This window comes from Trachinotus anak, unplaced genomic scaffold, assembly GCF_046630095.1.
Source record: "Trachinotus anak isolate AG129_WGS33_773 ecotype Australia unplaced genomic scaffold, CSIRO_AGI_Tana_v1 ptg000028l, whole genome shotgun sequence".
Classification (NCBI taxonomy): Eukaryota; Metazoa; Chordata; class Actinopteri; order Carangiformes; family Carangidae; genus Trachinotus; species Trachinotus anak.
In genome coordinates, this window is record NW_027273879.1 from 5223872 (window position 1) to 5248862 (window position 24991).

The following is a 24991-nucleotide window of genomic DNA, read 5'->3' on the forward strand; positions in this document are numbered from 1 at the left end:
AGGGACTCTAGGATAATTGGATGACAAAGACAGTATTGAATGTAATAGGTCAAGATTTCCAGTTTTGTATCAAGAATCATGTTATAGGCTGAAAGCGACAGGAAATGACATTGCTGCTTCTCAGAGACACAGAACATAAACTACCACAGCTAAATTAAACAACAACACTAAAGTAGAAAGTATATGGGTGAGTCTCCATTCTGTTTGCTGAGTGGTACACAACAGCTGTGTCTGCACTGAGTGACTAACACGTTTCCACCCCGTCAGCTGGCCAGGCTCTCTGCCGAGGAACTTAGCAAGTCTGACCCGTCGACTCAAATCAGCCTCACTTTAAAACATGAAGCAGGGCTCAGATCTCGTTAGCCAGCAGCTACCGAGGTCTACTGTGTGACTGTCAGCCAACGGCCTCAGAGTGGGATCAATCCTCTCATCTTGCTTTGGGCAAAGACAGAGAAAAAGCACATTTCCCAAAATGGTTTAGATTTTTTTGGCCTGTTGAAGCAGAAAAAACAAGTTGTGGACAAAACACTGACCTTACCATGCCCTTTCAGACTGATACGGCTAAGGCTAACTTGTTAGCAAACAGTTGCTTCTTTTATTAGCGACTTAACATAACGCAAAGGGTACATACGTGCAACAGGGCCCCCCCAACCCTCATGTCGAGGGGCCCCAGTGGGACATAGGGGCGACAGCAAACAGTTGCTTTTAAAAGAGCAGCATTATCGTTCATTTGGAGTCATGTTTCTGTCCACTTAGTAAATATAGGTATTTTGTTTTTGGTCCTTACCAACCCCTGAGGGACATATCTGGCTAAAAGGTACAGCTACAGAATGACCTGAAACTCACTATAAAGCTCAGAGTGGAGCAGCAGAGTCAGGTGTTGATTCTCCGTAGATACATTGCTTCCACAGTGACTTGTCGTTTTCACTACAGCCAGGCTTCCGCTGCAGTTTTGAGCAGAGTTTTTTTTTTTTTTTTTTTTTTTTGAAAAGTTGACGAAACACGAATGTGAGTGGTCTGTGTTTTCATTCAGTGATGTTGAAGCTGTGTTTAACGTGACAACAGATTTCCAGCAGTCTGCCTCTCGGCTGGAACTGGCCTCCTGGGGTATGATACGACAGGCCCCAACCTGAATGCCAAAAAAGTGTTTCCATTTAAATTTTACGAAATATTGCTCTGTTGAATAATCTTGAAAAAAAATCCCCTAATTTCCTCTGTGACATTTGAGAGTTTTTTGGAAATTCACGTTTCCATTAATCCTTTTTAAGTTCGCAATTTCAAATTGTGCAAATTGTTATTATAAAAAACAACATTAAAAATATCAATCAACAATATCCATTACAACCACTTTAAATTACTTAATTTGATTTCCAAATATCTCTACGTTATCTTTTGTACTATGAGGTAAACAAAATGCAGCACCCACAGCTGATTGGCCCATGTCCATGTTCCCCATTGAGTTAAACATTTAAAGTTTTTTCAAATCTCCTGCAGAGACATTAGGACGCAAAGAGCTGGCAGTTTCCAAGAAAATAATAAATGTCCAGTCTGATGTTTACCACAGTCTGCCAAAATGTTAATACACAGCAAAAGTGGCCGTTCTTCGCTCGAGCCAGATGAATAAGTACGGGGGTGGGGGGTGGGGGGGGGGTGAGGTGAGCAGATAAGAGGAGACAGCAGGAGAGGAGGTGAGGAGACAGCTGTTGTTATGTAAGGACCTCCTGCGGTCTGTGACCTTTTAATCCAGCTACACAATGCTGCCGTGCAACAATTAGCTGAGTATTATGAACAAGTCAAGACCTACCAGACATGATTAAGAGATAGTTTGGGTTCTATATATCATGTGTGAGAAAACCTAGGATATGTCTGTGAATGTGTGCACAGACTGATAGTAAATACATGTCATTATTTAAATGAAGCAATATTTGTCACATGCGTTTCCACACTTTCTTTCATGCTAATTTTTCCGCTTGTGTCTATTTGAAATGCCCTGCTCTCCCTGCCCTGGATCCATGGTGATTACAGCTTCGGTCTCTAATTATACAAAACTGAATCCCGAGAGAGCTGATTAAAAAGAGAATAGGTTTAGACAGGGAGAGGAAGGAACACACCGTAGAGAGAGAGAGAAACTCTAGCCAGGTTTTGAAGAGGAGGAATGGAGAAATCTTCACGCTGCAGAGCGAAGTATTACAGTGCTGAGATGAAAGGAAAGTGTCCAGGTGCCGGGGCTCATTTATTTCTATTGCAGTACGCTTTTCAACCCTGTGTAAAATCTGCATTGAAAATATTTTTCTCTAGTACGAATAATGAGATGAAGCATCTCAAAGAAAGGCGATTGAGCAGAATAATGATTTCTGGGCATCAACCTGCCAGACATGGAGCCCTGAAACTGACCAAAGGAAGTAAAAGGTATAAGATGAGACAACAAAAAAACTGAAAGCATTAATTAGTAATTAAACAGATTAGGTGTAAAAACAGATGTAAAGCTTTACAATTTCACATTGTTTAACATCAACATTACCTCTAATAAATTGACATAATAAAAACTTTATTTGATACTGTATTTATTTCCCATCTGCTTGGTTGCTATCCAATTTAGCATAAACTTAAGAATATGCAAACTGATGCACATTAACATTCACATCCACTACTGCTATGCAAATATTAAGTGTTCATTATTTATCGTCATTGTGATTAGTTGGTGTGTGTGTGTGCCTGTGTGCCTGTGTGTGTGTGTGTGTGTGTGTGTGTGTCGTGTGTGGGCTTTTTCTTTTACAACATTTGTGGGGCCCAAAAGCTGGGAGGCCGCCATACTTGTGGGGACCAAAATGCTGCTGGACCCCTCAAGTTAAAATGGCTATTTGAGGGTTAAGACTTGGTGTTAGTGTTAAGGTTAGACATTCAGTAAAACAAGTATGTGAGTCTGTGTGTGCACATCATCAGTAAAGCAATTAGGTGGACTGTGTGATTGGCTAGCTTCCAACTTGTAGCTAAACATAATGAGCACAGGCCCCTTCAGTGAGCTAACATTTACCATAAACCTACATGAGTAAGTGAAGGTAATGTTAAACATACATATACTATACTGAATACTGCTGACCAGCTAATGCTAACAAAGTCTGGAGAAAACAACTCACATCCAATACCAAGCTGATGTAACAAACACACTGTCCATACATACACGACCAACAAACCCCACATCAGCAAAGTCAGACCTTTACTAACACATCAGTGTCAAAACACTTAGACGCAGCTCTTTTATAATTCACAGTTTATGCCAGCATTCTGTTGAGGCAAAATGGGATTTTGCATCTTCATCCAAAGTATGAAATTTTTATATTTTCTCTGCTTAAGTGCAAAGTGTTTTGAAATATTCAGGCTTTTAATGCACTTGCATTGTTATGGGTTTTCTGGTATCGACAGTGGAACAAACAATTAAAAGCTCATGACATCAGTTCCCCTAAGCCTCAGAATGTCAGGTCAGAAAACTTTCAGCAAGGCATAATGAAAATATTCCAGCTGAGGAGCTTAGTTTACTTCAGTCCGCAGCTACAGCCTCTGAAACTCTCTGAATTATGTTTGAGAAATTTAGGAAGACAGACTTTAGGAATAATGCATGAGTTGTAATGAAAAGTGTATGACTAATATGTGGATTGAACAGACATGCAAAGGACACAGGGTTTAAGTTCAAAGATGCTCTCTTCAAAGATTTGTCTTAAAACCTTAAAACTACGTCTCTAATGCTGACTGTGAGCGTTGCAGCGCTACGGCAACGTTCAAGCTCCAAGCAAACAGACTGAGCATTTATTTCAAAGCTGTCTCAGTTGTGTGTATTTCAGCCATCAGACTCATCAGTCTTCCCAGACAGCGTAACAAATTTCTGTCAGCCTTCCTCTGTGCAATTTATAATGAAAGCGTCAGGCAGAATAGTGATGGCTGTTGCTATGTGCACAAAATGAGGAAAGGGAATGCCGGATCTCAGCTGAATATTTGATCCCAGTGTTATCAACTTCAAACAGCAAAAAATATATTACAAGATCAAACCTGGATGAGACAAGAGGCCATTCACTTTTTATTAGTAATATCCGAGCAGGCCAAGACAATAGAATTCACTGTGACAGTTTGAGAGCAGCTTCTTTTTGTGGCATGAATAACTAACTCTGAACAAAGCCAACTATGGTCACTATTTAATGACTAAACATCATCAAGAGCTCAGCGTGACAGCTGCTAAATTACTTGCTTTGAGCTCCTTTGTGTATTTACCTCTATATGTAATTACTAGATTAATTGTACAAAATGAGACCATCACATTGAAAATGGCTTAATTGTGCTCTGTTTTTAGACCCTCGCTGGATGAGCAATATCAACTGAACTTTACATTAGCACAGTGCTGGAGTTAAGCTTCATTCAGTACCAAGGAAACCTATTACTCACTATGTTTCTTTATTCCACTACTGACGATCTAATAGCTCCGTCTAGTAAGTAAAATATTAAAATTGTATTCTGCAGATATAGTAATGATATGAACATTGGGCAACTAAAGGAACAGTTCAACATTATTATATTCACTTACTTGCTTTCTCGCTGAAAGTTAAATGAAGCGATAAATGGTCTGCACTTACTGTATATGATGCTTTTCCAGTCTTATCGACCACTCAGAGCACTTTATGCTACAAGCCACATTCACACATGCCTTCATACGGGACTTCTTCTACACATACAGCACTTTTCTACCACACACACATTCACACACCAATGTAACATCCGAGGCAATTGGGTGTCAGTATCTTGACCAAGGACACTTCGATGTGCAGACAGGAAGAGCCAGGAATCGAACCACCAACCTGAGAAGATTGATACCAGCAAGGACGAGTTATTTAAACTTAGCATAAAGGCTGGAAATAGGAGGAAGCAACTAGCCCAGGGTCTGTCCAAAGACAAAAAACATCCACCCACCTGCACCTAGTGCTCATTGATTTTGATTTCATTCATACAGAATGAAATAAAAATCCAGATGTGGTTTGAAAGCTTTTAAAGGCCTTTATCTTTGGACAAAGCCAAGCTAGCTCTATCCCTCTGTTAACCCTGGCTGTGACCCCTATTCCTTCAAATGTATAGAGTGGTGCTTTGTTTCCATTGGGAGGTGGATTTCTAAACACCCACTCTCGAAGAAACCAATTTACTCTACATCCGAAGTTAGAAACTATTATTAACCACTTCCTGTGTATTCAACGGGTATGATTATGTCGATGACAATTGGTCACAATCCACTCACACATAAAATATAAAATCTATCTAACTCCAGAGACCACGAGTCTCAAGGGAAACCATAGAGGACGTCCCAGAGGACATGAAGGACTCCAGAAAGCTCCAGTCTTCTGATGCTGACGTCCTCTTTCCAAGAGGGAGTGCAGTTCAAAGATCAGTGCTCCCAGTCACTGGGCCATGGAAGTATCTGTGCTGCAGACGCTGTAAATAAACACATCTCCTGGCCCCTGTCAATAGCTTTTTAATGAAGGCCACTGATGCCTCCGGTTGCTGTTATTTGGCCCGGGTTCAACAGTTTGTCTTCAAAAAAAGGAAAAGGAGAATTTGTTTTTTTCCCCCCTTGCTGTTCGTGGATATTTTCGGAGTGAATAAATGAGCATGGATTTCAGTTTTGCAAACCAAATCACGGAATAAGAAATTTTGGGTAACCCCCCACTCCACTTCAACAATCCTGAAAAGCAGTGGAATGCGGGGTGCATTGTGGGTCATTGATGCTCCCTGTAGTACCATTGAATCCATACAGGAGTCCACAATAGGCCCTATAGATCGCAACCTAGCAACCCTTTCATTACAATTCCCAGGATTTGGGGTGTCCCAAGGAATTTCACTGCTTTTTCCCTCAATTCAGGACACAAAGAGGTGACTGTTGGGAGCAGGACGGAGCTGAGAAACACAACAGCTGCCAAACAGCCTGGCATTTAGCTTGAAAGAAGACTTCTTGGAAATCAAAGAAAGAGAGGAAACAATTTGAAATGAAGTTAACAAATTTATTTAAAGTTAAACTTTTTGAGAAGGAAATCACATGTTTTGGCAATCAAGCAGCTGCATCTTACAATGTCCCATAAGCTAAACAAAGACGTGGCGCTTTAATCACTGCTGCTCAACTGGTCTCTCTCCCCGTGAGGGGGATTTTCAGGCAGACCTCAAACCAGGAGGACGGAGTGACTCCCGTAAAGATGGAGAGGCCCAAACCTCCGGAGCGGGCTGGCACATCTCGTCATTAGTCAGCAGGAGTTTGTGTGAGGAAGCAATTAACTCAACGGTCACCACGGACCACGACCTTTGCCTAGATCAGAAATGGACGGGAGTCTGTGTTTGTGCACGTCGACCGTGTTATTGTACGTGTGAAAAAAGACAGAAATAATAAATAATATGGCAGCTAGATAGGTAAATAAAAGAAAAAGTGTGTGTGTGTGTGCTTGCTGGCGCCTGTGTGTGCCTTGGTGAGTGGCTTCCGCCTGAGTGCAGATATCATGGGTGGGGGCTCCAGTCTTTTGGCAGCCTCCAGTGAGCAGCAGCAGTCTGCTCCTGTGGGAGGGAGAGTGCTAACAGGAAACATCCTGCTTTAAAGGGGGTTTCTCTGTGACAGCAGGGTTACACACATACACACACACACTGGAATTTACTGCACCAGTGTAGGATTACTGGGGCTTTTATTATGAAGTAAAGATTTTGGAACGGCTTTGATTTGTTTCTTTGCTTTCATAGTAATTTCCTTGCCTTTTTTCCAGCAGGTTAATTCTTGATTTTAGTGATAAAATCCTTGTAGACAGATAAACAACCACAGCTGGCACTGACACTGCACCAGCTCCATCTGGGAGCTACAGCTGTGACTTTTTTAGATAAATGACTTTCATTACTTACACTGCAAGTGTGTTTATAGTGGCTGACAGACAGAATTGATCATTCGTGGCCCGCGTTAATACAGTGTGTCTGCACAGCAGGGGAAGAATCAAAGCTCTCAAACTGCCGGGCAGCCATTACAACAAACCACGTGGATCATCACAATGTCCTTCCTTCTCACATTAAAGCCGCAAGGTCAGGAAGAATACCTGCCACGGATGAAAGCGGCGAGCGCGATGCGGGATGAGTCAACCTCTACCTCGGGAGGGGGAGTCAACTACGGTTAAAGCGGGCCTGTCAGAGGAAGCAGCTAAGCCCCGGTGCGGGCCCGGGCAGGCACTCCTCAAGTGTCTGTGCCTTTTGCAGTGAGAATGGACCCACGCCTGAGCGACTCGCTGACAGGCTCAATGAAAGGACAGTCAGTCCCAGAGCGCTGACGGCGGCTACTCAAGGTTAGTCACATGGGACTTGGAGGAGATACAAAGGCAACAACATGAGCTATGCCAACACTCACTTTCAAAGACACAGGGGCGGGAGGGGCAGTAGGAATCCAGGTTGTTATCTACATTATTTCATCACTTACAAAAAAACCAAATCCCAAGTGATGCAACGCTGATTTATAATCCCGTCTGCATTTCAGATAGAAGAACCCACATGAGCTTGGACATGTCTTAACAAAGAGGAATCAATCAGACACGTCCTAACGTCTGGAGAGATGGGGGTAAGAGCAGAACTACACCCACACCTGCAGTCTTCAGACAGTCTGACACAGAAATCATCAGCGGAATCCTCTTCCAAGTTACTGCATCAAGAGAGAGTGGCTGTGTCTCCTTTAAATTCAAATCTGACTCACGAGTAATCCCGCTGTCAGTGCCGGGGCGACCTGAACACCACCTGTGCCACTGCAGGAAAAGTAGGAAGATTTTGGATTGGTGTCAAATTCAAAATGTCATGTTTAGGACAACTGGTTTCAGATTTGATAATCTCAGATTGTGCAGCTCCTGCCCTGCAACAATCAGGCAGCAGTTTGGATGCTCAACATAGGCTCAAGTCTCCTTCCACCCAAAAACACACTTTGCTTTTTGTTACTTCACTCCGATGTTTTAGCTTCCAGCTTCAGCATATTCACAGATTATGTATTTTTCAGACTCATGGAAGGTGGAGTGATTATGCAATTAACTAAGTTTGATTAAATTCATTTTTCTTTTCTTGAGATGTGAGGATATGATGCTTTTTCTTTGATAGTAAAGTGAATATCTTTGTTTTTCTGCACTGTTGAATGGACAAAACAAGATGTAAAGATGTCACCTTATTACAGAGGCAGTTTGACATTTTATGGGCAAAACAATGAATCAGTTAATCAAGAGAAGAAAATTAAATGGGCAATTATCATTAGTTGCAGCCCTACAAATGACAGCAATTATTCCTTTCAACTAAACGTGATCAGCTTCGACTGTAACACCAGGCAAGTGGTGGACAGTCTCACCTGCCAGCTGTAGTCAACAGTCACACATGCTACTGCTTTCTAGAGCTTGTAAATATTTGCATATTATTTATAACATCTTTCACTGGCTGGGTATCATTCAGGATTATCATTCAGGATTAAGTCAGCCAAGGATATAATTACAATAGAGAAGTCTTTTTAGCCTCGGTTAGCGCGTCTAGACCGGTGCATATTTTTCACAGGTCTGTCAAAACTGAAAGCAAAGTGTGTGTCTAACTGTAGACAGGCCGGTGGGCTGTGCATCAAGAGGTCAACACAGGGACCACGGTGATATGAAGATGCTGATTGTGGTTCAGTTCCAGTGCAGCAGTCTGGCAAAGCAGCAGTCAGAGTAATAGGATTACTGGGACGAACGCTGTCAGTTCGCAGGCCCTAAAATCCCCTGAGCACCCAGTGCAGGGGGAGCAACCGTCCCCAATTTACATCCATACACCATAGGCTTATGTTACTGCTGTATACGGTCAACATGATGAAGTTAGGGCAGCAGATTCTGCACTTTGATGGTGTGGAACAGAGATTAGTTTAATGTGGAAATGGATGTTTAATATGTAATTGCCATTTATAAAGAAGGAAGAAACTATTCAAACTAACTTTTTTTTACATTTCCTAACTAAACAATCAAGAAAACAATCAGCAGACTGATCAACAATGAAAACTGTTGCAGCCTTAAACGGCTCCAAAGATTACAAAACTTTCCAAATGTGTTAGAGTCGCTACAGGAAAATAAACTAGAAACACACAGTAGCTGATCAACCATGTAATTCTTCCGGTGCAAAAGAGAGTGATGATAACCTAAAATCTGTTCGGACTGACTTGAGCGTGTAATTAACTTGCAAATATTGGCACACAGCAGCACACTGTTTCCACACTGTAGCTCGTACACGTCTGCCATCAGGCAAACAGAAAGCACAAATGTGAATGGACAGGACAGTGGGGAGCCCACAGCTGGTGTGAAGGAGGGAACCAGGGAGGGAGAACGACAAAACACAAAGGCAACAACAATCAAGTAGGTGATGAACCATTTCGTAAAACAATGTCAGGTTTGAGGCCAAACGCTTAACCATGTGTTAACGCTGTTTCAGGGGGGTAAACGTGGGTGTGAATCAGGGCCGCCATCTGTGCTTTACATGCAGACATGTCCCAAAAAGCCCCTTGGAAGAGGCTTTAAGAGTGGGTGAGAGCTTTCATAAAGCTCAATCATGAGTGGCTTAAATCCATGTCTGAGGGGACCGAGACCGCTCCTCACGTAGCCCACTACACCAACAACAACCTGTCTGGCAGCTGGAGGTCAGACAAAGTGTGGCACCAAACGGCACCGAGTGATGGCAGCTGATTGATGTCAGCTCCACTCACGCGCGCTGCCGTCTGCTGACAGTGTTCAAATCATGGACCAATTCACAAAACTTTTTGCATCTGTAATTCATCAAGTGGCCTAGATCTGGCCTGCATTCATCTAATTAAATTAATCAACTAGCTTATTTACCGTCTTCATTTGGGGTGCCCACTGAGACTCTGTGAGAGCCAATTAGCTGCAATCAAATGGCTCAAAAACGCCGAATGCCTTTTGTGCAGAATCAAAGTTAATGTCCTGTAGATAAGCAGTGCGATAACTGAGATGATCACTGTTCTATTTTTTGTGATGTTGTCCAGAAACGAGACTGAGAGTCTTCACGCATGCTAGCAGCTCTATGAGGCAAACTGGGCTAAATGCAAATTAGCAACATGAAGTAAAGCTGAGGCTGATGGGAATGTCATTATTTTTGTATGTATCAGGACATAAACTACTAAAGTATTCACAAATTAAAATTCTTACAGAATGAGGGAGCTAGATGAAGACTTAGGAGATCACCAAAGTTATTACGATTTATCCTGTGTGACATAAGGCTGATGTGAATGTGTATTAAATTTCATAGCATCAATAGAAACTTTTCACTCAATTCTCCAAATATAAACCTCATGGCGGCGCTGGAGGAGACCCCAAAGTCATTGAGATACATCTTCTGGGAACCATGATCTTGTGCTAATCCATCATGTAGCTGTTGAGCTATTTCGGTGGCTCAGTGAAAAATTTGACCTGCTGGTGGTGCTTGATGAAAAGTCAATGGATCGGTAACATCAATAGGATCCAACCTCTGGGGACCATGATTGTCTGTGCAAACTAGGGCTGCAAAGGGGAAATTAACCCAAACACATCATGCTACAACTTTTTGCTGTTTGACACAGACAAGGAAGATCTGGTTGCACAAGGAAAAGCAACGACAGTTATATGGAATTATTTCAACTACTACAGAAAATTCCTGTATTCTTTTTAATTGTAATATATAAAAAAAATTTGCATTGCCATTTTTTTTCTAAAATCTTGGAGCTGTGGTGCAAAATTTCATGGCAATCCATTCAATAGTTGCTGAGATATTTCAGTCTGGACCAAAATATTGGACCATCCCTAGAGCCATGCTGCTATGATTAAAAATGAAGGCTAAAGCCCACATCAGTGTCTCCTGCTGGAATCAAATTCATTCTGTGTTTGGAAAAGAGAGACCCCAACATGTCACAGTGTTGAAGGCTAGCAGCATATTCAGCTGGATGGATGCTGATGTGACTGTCAGGGAAGACTGCCTCATATCCACTGCAAGTGTGAGGGTCAGGTCAGTTAATACTTTTAGCCGGGATAATGGAGCCAATGTAATGTTGGGAAGTCACGACACACTCCTGCACTAAAGGTGAGGCAAGAGGGGAAACAGAGACAATGACAGAGACAAATAAAAAAAAGAGATCTGAGGACTATGCTACAGCCCCCAAAACACACACTGACAGAAAGTGAGAAAGCAGTCAAAAGCGAAGAGTACACTAAAATCCAATTGGGATCAAATTATTCAAAGGAAGCTCAAGAAAACATGAAAAAAAGTACAAAGTTTGGAAAATTGAGATTCCGCTCTAAAAATATGCTAATGCCTCCAGTGCATATGATTAGACGGCTTATGGGCTGTCTCCTCCCTCATTATCCATGCAGCCTCTCTGCCCTGATGGGTTGATGCAAGTGAAGATAACAATGAATGCAGCAAAACAGTTTCTCAAACTTTCACTGCAGAGCCGCGTCTTATATAAACAATACTCAAACTGAAAAACCCAGCATAAAAAAGCCCTGTGGTTTTTCTGTTTGATCGATAACCGAACATACAGCTTTGGTTTTATTCTATATTAAAAACCGATGCCGTCTAAGTGACAGACAGACAGTAAACAGACAGTTTGACAGGCAGGGACATGGTCCTGTGTGAGAGGAAGATGCTGTTAATCTGAGTGACAGTCACATTAGCCCTGTCAGCTGGGCAGCGGAGAATGTGTTATCTTGTTAGTGGCTGTGAGGATGGCACTGCTGAAGCAGTTTACAGTCGTCGGGATGAGCAGCAGCAGTTTGCTCACATCATTTATCCAATTAGAGTATAACAGGGACACAAACCACTGTGCCCAGACGGACTAAAACACAAAGCACAACCACACAAGTATCCATGAGCCACACATGAGTCATACTCAGCAGGTAAAACGAGGGTTTCACTCACAACACAAAGACAAAATGACAAATTACAGATGTAGAATTCACTGTGGAAATGTACCCAGTGTAAAGGAGTGTTCATATATTCACTAGATGAACTTTCTCTTACAGAAGCAACATATTAAAAAAAAACAGATTTAAATACAGTAAATAATGGGATATTAAACAAAGAAAAGGAGCAGATTTTCTTTTTTGAGAGGCTGAAATCTGAAAATATTCTTCACCTTTTTCACTACTTTGGCTTGAAAAATGACTGAAATATAAATGATCAACTGATTATGCTATGGAAGAGTCTTTGTGCTAAGCTAATCTACCCAACTGCTGGCTGCAGCTTCATATTTCATATTTCATCTTTCATATCATGAAAGAAGGAAAAGTCTAGCCCAGATCAGGAGGAGGGTCGGCTGTCCAGTGTTGACCACTTCAGACAGGCCGCTGCCAGTCTATGTCCCTGTGTGGGTCTGTAGGTGGCACATGCTTTTGCTGTCTCCATATGTGGAGAAAATGACAGGCATTAAATTATTCCAGTAGTAAGATGTTAAAGCTACAGAAGTACAGTGCAGGTAATGGAGGTGCTGACACCAGGACGTCAGTACCAATTTAACATCAACTTCAGTTCTCAAGCTTTTAAACCCCAACTGCTTCCTGCATGTTTAAACCGACACAGACGAGAGGAACACAGAGTGAATGTGGCTCCGATGAAAGAGACATCAAGGTAGTGAAACAAAAAGAATCAGAGTGTGGGGAGGTTGAACGATAGGAGCAGGAGGATGAGACCTTGAGGCTTTCTGCATAGCACGCTGGAACAAGATGAGAGAAGTGAGATGAACGCACACACGCAGACGTACACACACACATACACACACACACGACTCCAAATCACATTTAGAAGTAGGGCAGCCTATCTGCCAGCTCGAAAGCCTGCAGCTCTTTCCTCAATCATTACCCAACAAACGATAGCGTAATACAATAGGCCCGGTTTATCTGCCTACTCATGCTAAGAGAGAACGCTCCCAGGCAGAGCAGCACGCCTTACAAACCTGACACATGTTTATTTTAAGTAATATGGAGAATGAGTCTCTGATGAAAATGCAGAATTTAATTTAACACTTTAACCTTGTGTCCTGTTGTGTCTACGCTCCAGATATATAAATGCTTTTCCCGTTTCCACTGTCATCACAGACCCAACCAAACTTTGAGCCCATCTCCAACATGAAGATGAGTTGTGAGAGACGTGTTTCGGCGGCAGAGCTGGTTGCCAGGGAGATCCGAGGAGCGGCATGACATTTGTGTTTAACTCAGATCTGCAGAATAATGGCAAGAGGGAGTGAGAGCACAACAGCGCCATTCATCAAAAGATGAACTGAGGCAAACCATGCAATTGAACAAATCCAATCGTGCTGTCGGGACAATCGGGAGGACCGAACCAAATTTGTACATTTGCAGACCAGAGAATTACTTGTAATGGCTCCTCCAGCAGCGTGTGAGACACTGACCTCATGCAGCGAGGAGCAGGTGATGCAGGTGATGATGATGATGAAGAGTTCCGGCTCTTCTTTCACCACAAATAAGCTTGAAAATAAAAAAAATACACCCTAGCCAGACTGAGAGTCTACAGCCATGCTAGCAGCTCTGTGAACAGCAGTGATTTAAGATGTTAGCTAACGTGCTCACAGTAACAGCAGTAATATGGTGCAGTTTAGCATGTAATGTTGACCATGTTCAGGGTCTTCATTTAGCAGGTTAGCATGGATTTCTGATGACGCTACTGAGATAACTGAGAGTTAATTAGTCGAGTTAAGCCAACTCCTGATCTGAATGTGAAGGGAACTTCAACTACTCCAAATCAGCTTCCCTTGTACCTAATAATATGAAAAACCCTAAAACTACCCAATTATATACTTTGTACAAGTCTACTTCACCTTATTTGGTTCATTTAGTTTTGCCTGTTTAAGGAATGGCAATGTCTTGACAACTATTGATTAGATTAACATGATATTTTGTACAGACATTCATGGTCCCCAGAGGATGAATCTCACTGACTTTGGTGATCGCCTGACTTTTCATCTGGTGGTACAGTGAGGATGGTATTTTAAAATTTGGGTGAAATATTTGGACAGCTATTGGATGGATTCTCATGAAATATGATACAAACATTCACATTTTCCACAGGCAATACTGCCCAGTACTTTGGTCATAGAGCATTAATTAGCCCAATACTTAATTACCACATCCTAATGACATTCCCATCAACCTCAGCTAGAGACTGTGTGAAAAGAGGTGTTGCTTCATTACTGTGGCTGCAGTTTGTGTCGCTCCTGTACTGGACTCCCCCATACAGAAAGCCCACCCTGTTATTTTGTCCACCCTCGGTTTATGCGCAGGACTTTTCAGCCTATACAGCTCTCATGCAGTCATCTGTGCAGACACAAGGACATAAGAGCATCCTGATGCAAATGAGCTCACATGGCTGCAAATGTACAGGTGCAGGCGTACAACCACACACAATACCCACCCGGTACAACCACACACACACACACACACACACACACACACACACACACACACACACACACACACACACACACACACAAATGTCCAGTTCCTGCTCTGTTGACTTTAGCTTTGTTTGTACTTGAGATTAACTACACACAGCTTTGCAGCAGGCAGCAGGCAGCAGCGGTGGTGGCAGGCAGGTTGTTAGGACTGTTCAGATGAGTTCCTGGCTATAAACTCCACAGGGACTTTTTAACTGTAACTGAACCATAAGCTTGGACTCGCAGACATATCGCAACAGCCCCAAATAGAGTGAAAATAACACTTCCTTACACAGCTGACATGTGACATTTCAAGTTTAAGGTCCTATCTGCCTGATTCAACTCTACTAATGTCTGTGTTGTTTTTAGAAAATAACAACTCTTGAATCTGGAAATACTACAAACCACACATTCTATTTTCATTCATCCAATGGATACAGAAAAAAAACAAAAAAACCACCACTACCTCAACTTTGCGTGCTGAGGCTGCAGAGAGCGATGGTCAGGGAATGTGCATGAAGAAAATGTGCCCTCAGGCTGTGCAGCAGGATTGAGTTCACGGCTTTAGAAAATGTCTGTTTCTTAGGCTAGGAGTTGCTCTGGGTGAGCGCAGGGAGGTCAGAGTATACAGGACTTGACTAATTGTGGAGCTGAAAGACCTGGTGCAGCCTTAGGGCAGATGATGAAAGCAGAAGTCAGTGTGTTTGTGTATGCGTGCGACACGACGCTGGTAGTGGAAGCAGGGGCCACTCACCACCTGTCAGGCCATCCATGTGAGCAGAGACCTGCTGTCCCTTCAGTATATTCATCCAGCCCACACACCACACAATCAAACGTGAACTCAAGCGCACAGCAGGGCTGTCACTTTTTTTTTTTTTCTAAAATATTCATTTAACAGTGAAAAAAAATAAATATTTGAACTGTAAGGGCCTATTCACATAAATATTTACAGTTGCATCAAACTATTTGAAATAGTTTGCCATAGTTTGGAATTGCCACAATCTGCGGATTTTCTCATGTGTTTTTCACGGTCACCTCAACTTCGTTAAATTCTGGGCCACAAATTTGCGTCACTGAACAACAGCAGAATTGATGGTGCCGACCTTTAAGGGAATAGAGAGCCAAAGCTACTGCAGCTTAGCTTTGATGCACCGTTCATATTTATCTAACTTCTACTGTTGGAGGCTCCGCAAACTGTCAAGCAGTCAGCTACCAAGCTTATTAGCTCAGGGGGCTTTTTCCCTCCACAATAAAACTCTGTGTTGAATGAAATAAGGTGCAATCCTGTAAGAAAATACAAGGACGCTTCTGGAGCTATTCTGACTCATTAGCGTAGTGTGTTCTTGTCACCATGTTTCTGTAATCACAGATTTTGTAAATTGTTTTCAGATGAATTTCCCTGTGCTGTTTTCCAGTTTGCTCATCAAGAAAAGTGGGACCCCTGTTGTCTCGGGGGTCTGGATAAACAAAGGGTAACCGCACTCTTTCAAGGCTGAGATCACATCTAATCCACTACACATATAGGTCACGCACTGTGCTCCTGTACAGCTGCCATTAAGATAGCATGAATACAAAGTGAAAACAATGCCTCCCATTATGTGTCATGCCTCCCTAAATACGGTATATCCCACATCAACACATGCTGGGTTAGGGCTGCACACAGAACAACACCCGACCAGCCGCCCCCCCACTTTGCTATGGATCTGTAACACCCCCTCCCCCGCCCCGGGGTTAAGCTGTGCTCTCATTTCTCTCCTGGTTTTCTGGGATGCGCCGGGTGTGTAACTGTTGTGTAAAAAATGTTGAATTGTTTGTGTTGGGTTCTGACTCCTGATGTTCCTAACTTTGGTTTTAGGCTGAATGTTACACACATTCATGGTCACACTGTGTGTGATGTTATCACTGTGTGTGTTTTGGGGGCTCTGCAGCCTTCAGGCGTGGGTAAGCATTTGCCATAGATTAAAAAGTGACCACGAAGAATGAAGAGAAAGAAAGAGTCAAACAGAAGAAGGAGAACAAGGGGAAGTGAAATGTGGACATTCCTGGTGGAAGTCGTGTATTTTGGCTGCTGCCTCAGTGTTGTATGAATGAGTGACAGGTGGCCACATGAGCTTAGAGAAGAGAAACAAGATGGTAATGAACACACACACAAAAAAAACAAAAACTGCTTGATTTGGCAGTTTGTGGGTTTTTGTTGACAGATGCGATGCCAATATTTGTGTGCCAGCATCTCCTTACTCACAATTATGTAACTCTCATTGCCTCTGAGAGTCTAAAACTGTTTTTCTGTCGGCAGTTTGAGTACAGTCTAACGCATAGCGACCCAAAAGTGCACAAAGTAAAACTAAAGTAATGTAAAAATTTCTGTTGCACCGTCTGAAAGGTCCGGAGAGCCTATTATCTCACTCCGTCCCTCTCAACAGCCAAACATCTGCTCCTGACTGAGTCACAGCAGTTCAGTGAGCTCTCAGAAGACTGACACAGACTCAGTGGGCCCACGCTGAAATGACAGGAACCAAGGAACGTAAGGTTTGCTTCTCTCTCACGCACGGCAGTCAGAGATCTCCTCACGAGATGTTCCAGACCGACGCGGGGACAAATGCAGAGAGAAGGCAGGCGTGTAATTTCCAGAGAGACTCTTGGCAAGTCTGAGGGAGGAGGCAGCATCCTGACGGACATGTGAGGGAAGCTTAAAATCCCATTAGAGCCAATCAAAATTCAAAGGGAAGCATGCATAGCCTGCCCTCAGCCTAAAAATCTATTCCTGTCAGTGCTGAGTAGATAGCCAGAGATGGGCTAAATCGAGACAGTCTATTTTGGTAGGAGGAGAGAGTGAGGGGACGGAAAGAAAACAGCAGTGAAGGGGGCGAGGGGGGGTTGGAAATGAGGGGGTAACAGAGAGATAGAGAGAGAGAGAGAGGGATGACAGAAACATAGACGGAGGTGGGGAGGAGAGAATAGCCTTCAACTTGTTTCCTTTTGTAGAGAGACAGTGGCCTCCTGTAAACAGTGCGTGTTTGTTTCCCAAGGAAATTCCAGTGTATGGACACGTCCTTTTCTGAGGCAGTGAGCCGTGGATGACCACACCAAATCTGTCCATGTGGACGCAGCAGCAGCAGCCTCTGTCATTCAGCCTCGTCCATCGATGGAGGAGGCTGTTAAACTGCAAAAGGAATCCCTATTATGGAGTACTGGAGCTCTCTCTCTCTCTCTCTCACACACACACACCCATACATGTGTGAATGCACTTGCACGCGGCTCGGGTGGTTTCTATGCCACTGGTCAAACTGAATGAAACAAATTCTTATAAACCAACACAGTAGGACCAGTCAGCCATAATGGGGGAAGGTTTAACAGAAACTACTCTGAAAAGATCCACAGGATACAAAATTGTGTCTTTTCACTTCCTCACTGTGGGAATGGCAGGTGTGTGTGTGTGTGTTTGTCAAACGGCTGCAGACTTGACTCAACCAGCACAGCTCCTCTGTTCTGTCAAACCCAGGTTTAGTGTTTGCTCGGAGATGATCAGGCTGTGTCGTCTGCTCGCCCTCTCTTCCCCTCTCCTGTTTTCTCACATCGACTGAGACTAAAGAGATTAGCCGAGGGAGATGAAACGACCGCGGCTCTGCCAGCCACCACGCAAGCCCTCTCGATTCCAGGGCTTCCTCCCACTGCCATCAGTTCCTTCCTCACTCTCTTTAATCACACTCAACTCCACAGAGTCTCCGCACAGTCCCTCGGCTGAAGGCTTGTGCTTTTTAAATTAAAGACAAAGCCTTTGCCTTTGTGAAGAAGAGATGAGGGGAAAGTCAGGAAGGCCAGTCAATATTCATCCGCACAAAGCTAATTACATTTGACTTGGCAACCGCTCCTAAACACGCGCGCTTCGCCCTCTAAAACGCTCATGTGTTTGCATTCACGCAGCGTGGCACAGTGTGAGACGGTTCCCCCGGAAAAAAAGAAGAGATTGGCACAAAAATACAGTCTTTACCTTCCCATGTGTGTAAAACCAGGGGCAGTAGGGGCACTGGCATTTCCACATAATTTAAATGCAAGACCATGTAGCTTCTGAAAGGAGAAAAAACTCAACACATGTGGTGGTTTTGCAGCTACAGCTGACCAATAAATCACACATGGAACATCTTTTTAATCCTGTGCGTTCGCTTATATCACTGCAGCACCTCTTTTAGAATGTATTTTTGTTTTATTTATTCAAATTAGTTTTTTATTGTTTTTAAATGCTTTTTCAATGTCATCTTAATGTATTTCCATGCCTCTGTAAAGCACTTTGAATTGCCTTGTGTCTGAATGGTTCTATATAAATAAACTTGCTTTGCCTTATAGTCAACAGTGAACAGTAGCTTCCTGTTAGCTGCTATTAGGTAGCAGCCTGTAGATGGATATTATGTCAGTTCCCTGACTTTATGACTTTTGCTTTTTTTTCTGCTTGTGGGCCCATTTAAATCATCATAAAATGAAGTTAAACAAATAGTTAAATATGCTTTTTTCAGTGTTAAGTGAGAAAGATGAATACCACTCTCATATCTGTCCGTTAGATGTCAAGAATGCCTGACTGTTTCTGAGCTTATCCAAGCTTTAAAAAAAAAATCCACCTACCATCACAAATAGCTCCTTTAAACTCCGCCACCAGGATGCCATTCTGATGCCACTTAAAGCAAGTAACTCAGCACCATCTTGGAAAATGAAGAGAAATTGATTTTTCCATTATCTTGCAATTACTGTTTGTGTCCACAGGGGTCAGTGTCGAACAAAAGTTAGACACTCTGGCCTTAAAGCTGCAAAGATGACATGACACAGTAAAAACTAAACCACAGTCATCCACCGGTCAGTGTAATAACACGAGGCTATCAATAGTAACATCTCTCTAGTCACTGTCAGCACAGATTACACCCAACACACTTGACAAATTAATAAATCAGAGGGATTTTTTTTTTTTTTTTTTTTTTTTAAGATCGGTGTTTCCTTGCAGCCAGCCCCCTCCTGTTTACATTTGTCACTGGGGACTGTCTGAAGCAGCATCCTGCTTCATTCATTAGCCATTCAAGAACAAAGACATTCTATACAATAGGCTGAGAGTTACAACTTCAATACACCAACTCTTTCATTATTGATTCAATGCTTTCTTTGGACCTCAAGGGAACTTCACATACAGAGATACACAAGCCCAACATGTATGCATCCACATGCTCATAAATAACAGAAATAAACCCTAATAAGCACATTGTGCATCTTTAAATAGGAATATCATATAAATAGAAGCTGGTAAACAGATCTTGATTTGATGTAAAAACAACTAGGTCAACTAGGTTTGTTTTTTTTCAAAGAGACAATGTTTTTTTTCTTGAGGCAATAAAAAGCATCTTCCCTGCCTGCCTATACCTGCTCCTGCTTAATGCCCTGCCTTAGCCCGCAGTGTATCACCCTGATGATCATGTTTACTTTGCAACCTTATTGATTTGTCATTTTGGGAATCACTATCGGCACGCTCGGCCTGTTCACACAGATACACACACTCATACACAGTCTGGCTCTGCTCTATAGACCTACTTTTGTAGACGGATTTAGTTTTACCTAAAATATCTCCAACACTGGGGTTCCTCTGATTTTTAACACAGTTAAAGCAGCAGCAGCAGCAGCAGTCACCTATAAACCCACTGTGTAACACTACACAAGCCAAAACAAAGTAAGAGAATGAGGATTCCCCCGAAGTGGTGAAAAAGTTTGAAGGCTGTGCCTCAAAAACTCCTGCATTTTTCAGAGGATAAATGCACATTAAGGCTTTTTAGTGTCTCTAAAAATGAAATCACACATTTCTCCTCTGCATATTCACTCAGCTAGGGATAAGAGCTTTGTCATGTCTGAACCAAGCTAGTCTAGTGAGTCACACTTGGATTACAGAACCACCCTGGCTGTCTGATGCAGCTCTGTGTTAGCTTCTGGAGGAAAACGCCGGCCTGCTGGGACAAAGAGAGGGAAAACTGATTACATGATCCCTGCAGAAGCACTACTGATATGGCTTTATGGGAAAAAAACATACACCAAGCCTAACTATGATACGAATAACAATGAGAAAGTGAAAGTGAGAAGCTAATAAACCATCAGGTCAACAGAGCACAGCAATGATCAGACACAGACTGAGTTTAATGAAAGGCAGCAACAGCACACACACACACACACACACACACACACACACACACACACACACACACACACACTGTGTGCCCTTCAACTCTCACCACCATATTTAGAAAGGCCAGTGAACTATTCAGAAAAGAAAGCCACGCAATCTACCTCTCTCTTATTGCTTTTTTTTTTTTCCTATTCTACAAAATTCGTCCCTGCATCACTTGCCCACGTCAGAAGTCGTGATCTGTTGTCCAGCCTGTTCGTGCGTCACCACATTCACAGCACAAATTTCATCTGACAGCAGCACACTCTTTGTATTGTGTATGATTACTGTGTTATTGTAAAGATAGTTTCTGTCTTCTGTCAGGGAACAATCACCGCTGGACTGAAGATGAGTGTGTGTGCATGTGTGTGTGTGTGCATGTGTCTGGTTTTAAACACACTTGACATTATGTTTTCATCTTACCCTGATTCTCCTCATGGCTGCCACAATCTCCATCCGACTGTTGGGCCTGGGCACGTCAAGACTCCCCACGTACTGTGGTAAACAATCGGGAACATAAGTTTGTGGATTGTCCAACACACATCAGCTGCATAATTAATTCCATAACCACATGTGACACACTCGGTGGTATCACAAATTAAATCAAGCAGTCCTGCTGAAGTTCCTCAGCTATTCTCCCTAAGCACTGTGACAGATCTCTGACACCGAGTGCGCAGCTTCTCCGGCCCCATTTGCATTGACTGAAGAGTCGCTGAATGAACAGCGGCTCCCAGGGACCACCAGGAGTCCTTGAATGAAGCTGCAGCAAAACTGAGTGATCATTTATAATACTACAATATGTGTAGACTACACAATGCAAAAAGAAAACAGACAAACTGAACTACCTTATGAATGTGTTTTGTGTGGCTTGCATATGTTTGCATTGGCTTGTACGTACTGCTGTATGTGGAAGGACGGATGTGTGTTAACGTGGCCGTCTCAGTCCTCAGTGTTTTCCTTTTGTTGTATATCCACATTAAGAAACTATGCCTGCAATGGACTTAAGATTTGAAATTCCATTGTGTTCACGACACAAAGACTAACAAACTGAGATGAGTGTGCTGCTTAATAAGCAAGCCTCACAAGATATAAGAAACAGGCAGCCTTGTGACTGAACTTTGGACCAGTAACACTCCCTCTCTACCACCATGCTTTCTGTTTCCTGATCAACCCCGAACATGAATTAAAAGCTGCACATGAATTAATAAAGTTAAAACTGATGCCTGTGAATCAGAGCTGAAGCTGTTAGTCCAGTGACCGAAAGTTAGTCTGCAAAATATTCTGACGATCAGTTACTTGTTTGAGGGAAAGTAGCAAACATTTGCTGACATTTCAACACGTCCACCTTCTGATCTGGAAAACTGTGATGTCAATCTGCGACTATGTTAAGATAATGAGGATAAAATAATGAAATTGCAGCCTGTGAATAAGGTCACTAAAAAGTGAACACTCTCTAGCTGCCTCTCTGTGAGGTTAATAATTCAGTGGCATAGGGAAACCTGGAAATGAACTCAGTTCAGCTCACGTTTGAGCACCAACAATCAGTTTCTAGTGATTATGCCATAATTAAATGTTGCGGTTGTACTTTGGGCAAATAAACTACAATTCTTCTGTGCACTCGCATTGTTAAACCGTGTGTGTGCTGAAGGACACTGCCATGTGTTCAAACTTCACGATGGATCCCAGCTGAAGAGGGGGTCCGGTGCACCTGCCACGCCGCTCCGCAGCAGCACAACACAACACAACACAACCCAACTCTGAAAGGACTGTTTCATCAAACGGTGTCTTCAGGTAAGTAGGGAAAACTATTTTTAATCTCACCTTGGCTTGGAAATAAATCCCATGCTGATAAGCCTCCTCGTTGTGCAGCGGCACCCTCGAGTCCGCCACATCGTCCACCAGGTTGTACCTGTTCCTCGCAGGCATCGCGGAGCCCGTCCACGGATCCCGACACGCAGAAACACGCAGTTCAACAAGTAACCAGGTGAACGTCGGCGCGGGTGGAAACGCTACAGTCCCGTGCGTGTGCGCTGCGCGGCTCCGGGAGTGGGCTCCCTGTGGAAGGGCAGTCCATTGTTGTCGCTTTGAGCTTCAAAGGTCCCGTCCTCAAGAGGGGGACAGATTTGGGCGCCCCCCCCTCCCACCACCACCTCTCTCTCTCTCCCTCCCTGTGACAATAACTGATCTCAGAAATGTCCTCAGACAGGCGCCTCGTACAGAGAGCAGCAGCCTGGTCCTGAAGCCGGGGGGGGGGGGGTCCAGCGTAAAGCAGCGGTGTTATCTGCGCAGGTGATGTTGCCTCCTTGTTCCTCGCTGTGGGTGTTTTTTTTTTTTTTTTTTTTTTTAATCCAGTCCTGTTGATGGCAACGCTGCACCCGTCTCTCTCTCTCTCTCTCTCCCTCTCCCCCTCCACAAAGCACAAAGCAAGTCCCTCATTGGAGCAAAAGTTCCCAGGCATGATGCAACCCGGAGCTGGGAGGGAAGCCAACGGACAAGTTAGTCCTCCCCTCCGGAGATGAAAACCTGACACACTTATTCCAGCCAACTGAAGGTGGATTATCCGTGAGGGAGAAATGCTGCCGAAAAACAAAGCAGGAAATGTCAGATAGTGGATTTTTATTTACATTTTTATCAAGCAAATTAATTTAAGAGCTTGTACATTTGCTTGACTGGGCTATTCCCATGTTCTGCTACATAACACACACCATTATTGTAGCTTAACAAACTTTGCAAAAGAAGAATATATATATATATATATATATATATATATATAGAGAGAGAGAGAGAGAGAGAGAGAGAGAGATCTCAATATATATTCTTCACAATCCATATACATATATATATATATATATATATAGATAGATAGATAGATAGATAGATATGGATAAAATACATACCTGAGTGTTGTTGCTTGATGGTATTACTGCTTTTATTTCTGGAAATTATCTGACTACTTCTTGTATCGCTTTATCTCCAAAAATGTCTAAATAGAGTCACATTTGAGCATGTAATGTAACATTACCTGAATAATACAACCTATTTTTCATCTTCCCATCTAGACTAGATTATCTCTTATTGCCATATGCAGTGATTCAGCAGTAGCCCATGGGCCTTATGCTGTTTTTCTCACCATACTAAACATCTTTCAAGGTGCTTTTGCTCTTTGTAGCTGCATTTCAGAGTCAAGATGCTGATCAAATGGTTAAGATTCAGATCACTTTGTCCTTGGAGTTTTCCCACACAACACAATGAGTCTGTCAGTAGATTACAAGAGTTCAGTCTAGACTTTCACCTGCATGAGAAACAGATTTGGTGACTGCAAAATGGCATCTCTGTTTAGACAATAGATGGCTGTTTGTTGGTGATAAAGTGGAAATGATGGACTGTTGATTTCCATGATGCTCAGCCTTTATCAAGCCTGCAGCCAGGTTGTTGTCACATTCTTGCTGCCAATAAAGAAAGCCCTCCCTTTGTGCTACCAGTAGTGATAATAATACATTATTAATGAAATGCAAGGTTAAATGCTTTATTAAAACTAAGACATATTTATTGAAATAATGCCATGGCGCCCTCTGTTGGTTGCTTACTATAAATTACTGCAGTTAAAAGGCCATTTTTTCTTGTTTCCAGATGTTTTTTAAGATTATTACACACACACACACACACACAAACACACACACACACACACACACACACACACATATATATAAATATATATATATATATATATATATATATATATATGAAAAAGAATTTGTCTATAGCAGCAGTTATAATTAATCAAATGAAGTCAGGTGCCACGACTAAATCCCAGTAATCTACACTCGAAGGGCAAGATATTAAGATTGAAAAATAATCATCAGGAGAGACAATGGTGACATAACACAGGTTTAATTAAACTGTGAGAGGTGGTCATTATTAATTTGATTAATTAATTAAAAGGCTAAAACCTTAGAATAACATTTAACCTTGATCGAGATTCGTTTGTGTGTACAGTGATACGTAGGAGGAACATCAATAGAACTCAAATACAGAATGTGAAAACATTCTTTAAATATCTATTCAGTTACAGCACATTTCACGGAAATGACTCATACTGTCTGCTCTTTAATATGTGCTCTTTAAGTCGGATTTCTAAATAGGGAATTCAAAGCCTGTGAGGGTTCAGTGAAGAACCTGAAGATGTTTTTGTACTCCACGGGATCCTATTCCTTCTAAAAGAACAGGATTAAAAAAAAAAAATTATATGAATAGGAAAACTTTAAAGAAACAGTTCGACATAATTGGGAGTATGCGTATTCTTTTTCAGTCTTTTTCTG

At 42.5% G+C, this 24991-nt stretch overlaps 2 protein-coding genes and 1 long non-coding RNA gene across 4 annotated transcripts in view; 1 reads left to right on the forward strand and 2 right to left on the reverse strand.

The window, feature by feature from the left end:
- rpl7a (ribosomal protein L7a) overlaps nucleotides 1–7574 on the reverse strand; it is a 164578-nt gene extending 157004 nt beyond the window's left edge. Inside the window, exon 1 of the mRNA XM_071465219.1 lies at nucleotides 7545–7574. Within this exon, the coding sequence (XP_071321320.1) occupies nucleotides 7545–7559 (15 nt within the window). The 5' untranslated portion in view covers nucleotides 7560–7574. The remainder of the gene's footprint in view (nucleotides 1–7544) is intronic.
- The window catches only part of LOC139610999 (carboxyl-terminal PDZ ligand of neuronal nitric oxide synthase protein), a 49974-nt gene extending 27344 nt beyond the window's left edge, over nucleotides 1–22630 (reverse strand). For both annotated transcript variants that reach the window (XR_011686240.1, XM_071465207.1), the window contains exons 1-2: nucleotides 22494–22630; nucleotides 21096–21167 (exon numbers count right to left, since the gene is read on the reverse strand). Coding sequence is in view for 1 of the 2 variants with exons in the window: in XM_071465207.1 (XP_071321308.1) it covers nucleotides 21096–21167; nucleotides 22494–22598 (177 nt within the window). In the remaining variant the exon portion in view is untranslated. The remainder of the gene's footprint in view (nucleotides 1–21095; nucleotides 21168–22493) is intronic.
- LOC139611011 (uncharacterized) lies at nucleotides 21669–22852 on the forward strand. Its single transcript, XR_011686241.1, has 2 exons — nucleotides 21669–22463; nucleotides 22542–22852. It is a non-coding gene; the product is annotated as an uncharacterized lncRNA (long non-coding RNA).
- Nucleotides 22853–24991: the final 2139 nt, after the last annotated feature.